This window comes from Neophocaena asiaeorientalis, unplaced genomic scaffold (genome assembly GCF_003031525.2).
Source record: "Neophocaena asiaeorientalis asiaeorientalis breed wild unplaced genomic scaffold, Neophocaena_asiaeorientalis_V1.1 scaffold78, whole genome shotgun sequence".
In the NCBI taxonomy this organism is placed as follows: Eukaryota; Metazoa; Chordata; class Mammalia; order Artiodactyla; family Phocoenidae; genus Neophocaena; species Neophocaena asiaeorientalis.
Genome location: NW_020175018.1, coordinates 20090933 through 20098763, shown reverse-complemented (window position 1 = coordinate 20098763; position 7831 = coordinate 20090933). Strand labels below are relative to the sequence as shown.

General features: G+C 63.1%; 1 protein-coding gene across 1 annotated transcript; it reads right to left on the bottom strand.

Annotated features, from left to right (window-relative positions):
* Positions 1-867: 867 nt before the first annotated feature.
* Positions 868-6157, bottom strand: ARRDC1 (arrestin domain containing 1; the record flags this gene model as incomplete). The annotated part of the gene is made up of 8 exons (XM_024762448.1): positions 868-1181; positions 1255-1672; positions 1745-1921; positions 2017-2199; positions 2371-2525; positions 2625-2675; positions 3110-3220; positions 5860-6157. Coding segments are annotated over 8 exons (1458 nt in total), but the record flags the coding sequence as incomplete, so codon positions are not given.
* Between the last annotated feature and the right edge of the window lie 1674 nt (positions 6158-7831).

The following is a 7831-nucleotide window of genomic DNA, read 5'->3' as shown; positions in this document are numbered from 1 at the left end:
GCCTCTTCGGGAAACGCTGCTCTCCCGTACCCTGACTTTTTATTTGCACCCGGGTTCTTGTGTCCTAGACAACAGTCCTTTGAAGTGTAGACCTCGGGAGCGGGCTTGTGTGTTCGCACTTGGATGGGAACCAAGAAGTAGCATCCCTCGGAGCCAGACGTGGCAGTGGTGACGGCAGGGGCAGGAGACTTGAGGCCAAGGGTAAAGGAACTAGGGAAGCCTGCTCCCTCACCCCGACCGGATTTCGTCAGGCACACGAAGTCTAAACTGCGTAGCCTGGAGTGGTGGGTGCCAGACGGCTAGCCCAAGATGTATGCTAACAAAATGGAACAGCGGTGGTCTTCTCCCCCTGTCACAAGGCCACTTAAGTTGATGCTGAAGCTCCAAACACGCAAGCCCGCCTCCGAGGGCAAATCCTGAAGCAGAACCGGGAGGCCAAGCGCCTGGCCCGGCCCTGGCTAACCGCCACGGACGATTCCCAAAGCTGGTTCTGCTCCCTGGCCGGATCGCTCCCCCGCCCCCCCCCACCTTCCGGCCCAAGACGCCCGGAAGGAGGAGGGACCCAGAGCGGAAGGGGGTGGGGTGGGTGGGGGGAAAACGACGGCAAGGGGCGGGGCCGAGGAGAGGGGCGTGTCCCGCGGGGAGGAGAGGGGCCGGTGAGGGGCGTGCCCCGCAGGGAGAGGCGGGGCTGAAAGGGGCGTGCCCCGCAGGGGGCGTGTCGTGCACGGATGGGCTAGGCTAAGAGGGGCGTGCCCTATAGGGAGGGGAGGGGCTGAGAAGCCCGGGGGCTTGGGCACACCCACGACAGCCACTACCCTAACACGCACACACACCCGGCAGAGGAGGGCGTCCCACAGGCCACTGTGCCCAGCTCTACAAATGAAGCTTTTTATTTACACCAAGTCTCTCTAGGCCCCAACCCCCGGGGAGAGGCCGACTACAGGGGGGCTGCGGAGGCTGGTCGGGGCAGAAGCTGGTCCGGAGGCAGAGGCCGCGGGGAACGGCGGGCAGCGGCGGGTCCTGAGTGGGCCGGGCCAGGCCGGGAGCGAAGGCACGAGGCCCTGGGAGCCTAGTCCCAGGGCGTAGGTCCGCCCGTCCGGAGAAGGCGACATGGGGTCAGCTCCCTGGGGTCAGGCCAGGGTCCACACCGCTGCAGCTCTGCTCATAGGATGGCGGGGCCTCTGCAGGGAGAGAGCCAGGTCTGCATGGGGCCCGTGGCTCCCCCTCCCTGTCAGGCCCCAGGCCCCCACTCACCATAGGGGTAGCCCCAGGAGCTATACTCAGGCGGGAGGATCAAGGTACTGGTCGTGGGCACCGGCCCTCCAGAACCCTCTGCAAAGTAGGGCACGGTGGCACCTGTGGAGATGCACAAGGGAGGGGGCAACGGGTGGGGGGCAGGGCTACCATCCTGAGGATGGGGTTCAGGGGCGCCAGGCACAGAGCCGAGGGCTGCAGGCGGCTGCTGCTGCTGTGAGTGGCTCTTGGTGGAGAGGGAGACAGGGTCCGAGAAGAAGTGGGGGCCACCAGCCACAGCCTCCGCCTCCTCCTGGGGTGGCGCTGAGGGCACCACCAGGCCTTGGCCTGGCCGGGGGCTCAGTGGGACGTGGTTCACAGCGATGTTGCCGATGAAGACCGGGAGGGTCACGATGGCTTCTGGCGTCTTCAGGGAGACCTGGGGAGGTTATGCGAGTGAGGAGCCAGGCCACCGGCCCCTCTTCCCACCCCACCCCTGTATCCCTACCACCTGCAGGTAGTAGTCCACATGGATGAGGCTGCAGCCCGGCAGGGCAGACTGGGGCAGGGCAGGCACCAGGATCTGCTCTTGCCACTGAGCCCGCCTCCAGGCCTTGACGCCGGCGCCCTCCACCTCGGCGATGGTCCGCACGTCATAAATCCAGCGCTTGGCCTTGTAGGACACTTTCTGGGGAAAGGCCAGCCTGTGAGCCTGGGCAGGCCAGCCACCTACCCCTCCTCTGCCGCATGGGGACAGGGCCCAGCAGGCGAGGCGACTCTGACCTGCAGCAGACTGGCCACCACAGGGCTGGTGTCCTTGCCTGACTGGTTCTCAATGTCAGCCTGCAGCCGCAGCACCTGCCCCACCACGTAGCCTCGGAGGTCGGTGCTGGCGGTGAGGACTACGCTGCCTGTCTTCACCAGCTTGTAGGAGAACTTCTTGGTGGTGGAGGCCACATTGGGTTGCTTGGGAGGAGAACAGAGAGGGGGTTTGGCAAGTGTGGGTAGGCGGGATCCTCGGGGTCAGCTCAGGACAGAGAGGCCGCTGCTCTTCCAGACCCTGGCCGCCTCACCTGTGCTGGGGACAGGGTGTCAGGCAAGGGTGGGCCCACGCAGGAGGCCACTGCCCAGGCTCACCTCGATGTCTGGGATGCTATTCAGGTTCAGGGGGCTCAAGATGTAGAACACGCGGCTGCACTGGTGATCCTTGGAAAAACGTGGTGTGTCGATGGTGGCCCGTACCTGATGCACAATCTTCCCAAAAGGGCCCTCAAAGGACGTGGGAGCTGTGGCTGGAGAGAGCAGGGACTGGTACCCAACTGCCCGCCACCCCGCCTCCCACCCACCCTCGCCGACTGCCACCACCTGGCCTGGCCAGGCTGGGTGCTCACCAGGAAGCAGGAACTGGAAGGGGAAGCTGTGCTCTCCAGCAGGCAGGCTCCCTGCAGAGACAGAAGGGAGGTAGGGGAGAGGGGACAAGGTGACCTCACAGGGTCCAGGACAGAAGCAGGCCCTGCAGCCAACCAGCTCACACTGCATCTGGCTGCTGGGCTCCCAGCCTCTGTCTCCAGCACCTCAGCAGCACAGGGCTGTGGCCTGGGCAAAGGATGGGGGGTGAGAGCTTGGCTTGAACAGGAGAGGGGGCAAGGCTGTTCCGGGGGCCGGAGCCCATCCAAATCCAGGAGAAGGTGGCCCTCTTCAGCCACCCAGCCCCCATCAGGCAATGCCCTGTGCCTGCCAGGGAGAGAAATCCAGCAAGGTGCACAGTCCTGGGAGAGGGTGGGCTAGCACGGGGATGCCAGAGGCGGATGGGGAAGTCAGGTGGACAGACCCCACTCTCAGTGGGATGAGGTGAGGGAAGGGTTCCCAGACTCACCCTTGTCGGCCAGGGACAGAGCACTGTTGAAGTAGCCCTCCTCCACCACCCACGCTGTGTCATTGGCCTTGCTGGAGACCTTGCAGGACCCCGTGCAGGTCACCCGGATAGCTGCAAGGGGGGGACAGCATGAGCCCCAACCAGGCTGGCCTGGGCCCCTCCCTAGCCCCAGCACAGGGATTCAGGCAGGACGGGCAGCACCCAGGACCGCCCAGCTAGGCCCTGGGAAGGCCAGCACATGGCCTGCTACCCTCCAGAGGACACTTCCTGTCCGTGCCACATCTTCAGGTGCTCTCAGCGAGCCAGGGTGGCGAGGCACAGAGTTCCACCTGTCGTGCCATCCAGAACATGAAGGCCCTGACGGTCACCCAGATGACCCCTGGGCAAACCCCCACCCCCAGCCCCCGCCCAACCAGACCTGTGAAAACCCAGCTCCCTACAGGGGATGCTTGGGAAACCCTAGGTGAACAGAGGCCTCTGGGGCAGCTGACGTCCGACCCCACCTTCCTGCTGCCTCTCAGGCAAGTCAGTTAGGCTGGGAGGCACCCCTTCAGGCTCCAGGAAGCTACCTGTTAGCCCTCATGCTGCAGGAATGTGGTCAGACCCGCCTGAGCAGATAAGGAACCCAACAGTCTGGCACACCAGAGGGTGGGGACACCTTGGCTTCCTGGGCCAGTACTGCCCAGGAGCGCTGATTTCTGCATTGAGATGGCTTGGTCCTCCCCCACACTCCCCAGGGGAAGCACACACACCAGGAACCAGGCAGCAGGGTTGCTGCCGCCTTCCGTCCTGTGATCAGGAACACAAATTCCTCCGTCCAGAGCCCACTACAGTCAGAAGGCCATGGCTGGACCAGGCCCAGCCAAGGCTGGTCACCAGAGGGGACACCACGGCTGGAGACCCAAACAGGGCAGGGGGTGGGAGCTCAGTGACAGGTAGCCCTGTGGCTCCCTCCATTTCTTCCTCTCCCTGCGGGGCTGAGTCAAGGCCAAAGACTTTAGCCTGCCTGCCCAGCTGCCCGTCCTCCCCTGACCTGATGGACTGGTGAAGGGAAGGTAACTCGGAATCTGACACCCTCCTGACAAAGCCATCAGGCAGGAAGAATGCAGTGTCTCAAGTGCCCAGGGCCAGGGGCAGCCACACCAGGTCTGTCTGTGGTCTCCCCAGGCAGGCCCCACCTTGCTGATGTAGGCCTCCTGTTGGTCCCACAGTGCACTGGGCTGCCCTCCACGAACCCGTGACTCGGCCTCCGCCCCATCGGCACTGCCAGTGACCAGCCCTCAGCCTCCGTGCCAGCCCAGGCTCACCACCCGGACCTCGGCCCTAATTTCTAATCCACGCTCTACCCGTCATCCCCTCCTAGGGCCAGACCTGGAATTGTTCCCACCCTGGAGGTCTGGGACACCAGCAGTGCTCCTACAGACCAACACATCCCAAGAGAGGCACGGCGTGGAACGAGCAGAGAAGGGGAAGCCTGACTGTAAAGTAACTAGAAGACGTCCTGGTGGATTGCAGGCGTCACACTGCCGGAAACATTCCTCCTGGAGAGGGTGCGTCCCCCCTTGAATCCGGCTGCCCTGGGAATGCTGGGAACAATGGAGTGTGCTGGAAGGAGTGCGATGGTCCCCAGACTGGCCCAGTGACAGCCGAGCACTGTGAAGTGACCCCAGTGGATGGGACACGGAGCTGAAGAATCACCCTGCCGAGCTCTGCCCAAAATCCTAACCCACAACAGCACAAGTTATAATAAAATGGTTGCTTTAAACAACTTAGTTTAGGCGTGATTTGTTTACTTAGAGGTGACTTCCACACAGCAGCAGATAAAGGAATAGCTGTCTAACCTCACTAGAATTCACGGAAACTCATGTGACTTACCATTTAACACATCAGATTGGCAAATATTAAACATTCTGATACGTGTCATAGAGAAGGTAGAAAAACAGACACTTGCTTATAGCAATCAACCTGTCGGCTGATACGACGGAGGCCCTGGAGAAGAAGCAGGCAGATCTGCTGTAATTTTACACACGTGTTCCAGGGATCCAGCAGATCCCCTTAGAATCTCACCCTGTTCACCCTGTTCAACACTGCTCCTAACAGCAAACAATCTAGGCATAGCCTACGCGTCCAAAAGCAGGGTGGCTGAAACAGGCACACACTCAGCCAGGACCCGGCCATACAATTAAGGTGAACAAGCCAGGGTGGCACCTGGCCACAGAAAAACAAACCGGCCCTCGAACTCTGTGAACTTCCCAACGACTGTGGACTGTGCCAGGGCCCCCTCTGCACATATGCTGTGAGGCCCCTTCGGGGACCCTGCCTGGATGAACAGCCTCCAATCACCGACTGGAAACAAACTCCCATCCCTGTCCAATCTCTCCTCCGCGGGGGAATAATGGAGGCACAGGGGGAGCTGGAGGTTTGGGGCTGCTCCAGTTCTCTAAGGAGACTCATCATGTGGATCCTGGGCCAGAGTGGCTTCTGGAACTTTCCTCTTGAGCCAGCACTCTCACCTGTCCAGCAGCCCTCCTCCTATGTACCACCTGCAGTCTGAACATGAAGACTTCTGCTTGCTCCCCGTCTGCCTGCTCCCCCTCTGGTCCCAAAGGTCTGTCCCAGCCTCCATCAGCTCCCTCAAACCTGGGGCAGCCCAGCCTCTGCCACATCCTTTCACTACAGCTCTAGCCTGCAAGCCACTTCCCTCTGTCCTGTTTCCAAATCTGTAACATGAGAGGAATGACAACACCCACCTCCCAGGGTTGCTATGAAGACGGATGGATTGGTCCTTGGGAAGTGGGAATGGCATCTGGCCCACGGTGAGAGCCCAGGGAGCCGGCAGAGCTGGGAGCTGGCTGCTACTGTTGTCCGGGCATCACCCTCCCTCGTCGCCCACCTCGAGAGCAGAACACAGGGCAGCCCCGCCTGACCCCCAGCCTCCAGCTGGGCTGGACCCAGTCTCCAGCTCGGTCTCCAGCTTTCTTCCACATCAGCTCCCAAGGCAGCCGGCGTCCCCAAGGCTGAATGCAGACCATCACTGACACTCCTCAGTCAAGTGTTCAGAGGCCTGCTGCCCCCCACCCTCCATGTCCTCCTGGGGGCCCCCCTATTGCATCAATGCCTGGCAACAAGTGTCTTTTGAGGGAAAGGAAAAATAAGAACCATGGTCTTTCCTCTCTCACACCCCGGCAGGGCCGGAGGCCTACAGAGGCCCCAGCACCAGCATCCCCCCTACCCCTGGGGGGCAAACTGAAAATAATACCCTCTCTGGCGCGAGGCCAGTCGTTGCTGGATTTTCCAGCCTGTGACCTGACCTGCTTCTCTCCGCCTCAGGGCTCTTACAGTCAGGGACTCCCTCAGCCTCCTGGGGCCCAGCTGTCCATTTACCCACATCCTACCCACCACGTGGAGGCTGTGGGGCTCTAACCAGCCCAGGTTAGTCACGCACAGCTCAGACCACCCCTTCACTGTGGTCAACAACAGCCTGTTCGCCCTGGGCCCCAGCTACAGGGGGTGACAGGGCAGCAGGCCAGGAGGAGAGCTCTGCGTGGGGTCTCTGTGGTGTCCGTCTGTCCTCCAGCCACGGCCCACCCCTCCTTCCTGTGCCCTGCCAGCCGCACTCACCTCTCACTGGTGCCCCAGAGCAGAGCTGCACTGTCCCCCCCGGTGCCCCTGCCACAAGCACACCTACCCCCATCCAACCCCAAACTCCAACTGGGGAGACAGGAAAGAGGCGGCACGTTACGGAGGTGGGCGGTGTCACCGGTCCGGGACGGAGGAGGCAGCTGCCCAGAGAGGACGGTGGCTCTGCATCCTCAGCGGGCACCCCAAGCGCTGAACGGTCAACCACACGGGGGCCTGGAAGGTCAAGGCCCAGAGGGAAGCCCGGCAGCTGTGGTTCTGGCCAAGCACCCCAAGGTAGAGAAGCGCCCCAGGACGGACACACCACACAACCTCACACTCAGAGCCGGGGTCAGGAGAGAGACCCCGCCCGGGCTGCGGTTCGCCCACGGCCCAGAGGGACCAGGTGTGATGTCCCCCGCAGGGCCCGGTTCACACCTCAGGCAGCAGACAGACGAGGCCAGCGCCGGCAGGGAGCCCTAGCTAGGGGCGCCGCAGCAACCGGATCCCCGGTCTCAAAGTCCCAGATGTCTGCGCCAGCAGAGGGACCGGCCAGGAGGGCTCAGGTTCGGCTCCCAGATGCCCGCTACGGCGGCCTACGGCACGCAGGGATTAGCAAGATCCTCCCAGCCCTTAGGGACTAGCCTCGGGCTGGGTGTAAACAGTGCCCTGCAGCCCGCCCCCGGGGACCCGCACACTCGGCGGGGCTGCCTGGGTGTATGGGAGAGAAAGCCCAGCGCGGGCCGGGCTCCAGGTGAGGGCCCAGCAGCTGCAGGGCGCAGCGGACCGGAGACCCGACAGGGAAGGTCAGAAGCGTCGCGGGTCCAGGTCAGAGTGGCCTTCGGCGAAGTAGACAGGCTCGAAGCCCGCGCCCCGAGTCTGGACGGCCCTTGGCGGAGAGGACAGGAAAGGCAGATGCGGAAGGACTGGGCCACCTCCCCGGCCAGCAGGGTGGAGCTCGGGCGCAGCCCGCGGGAACCCGGCGCACCTGCGCCCCCTGCTGCCTCACCTGTGGAGGGGGCGGGCCGGGCCGACGCCCCCTCTCAGGCTCCGCCCCGGGGTCTCCACCGTGCAGCGTCTCTCTGCCTGCAGCAGCGGGAGGGA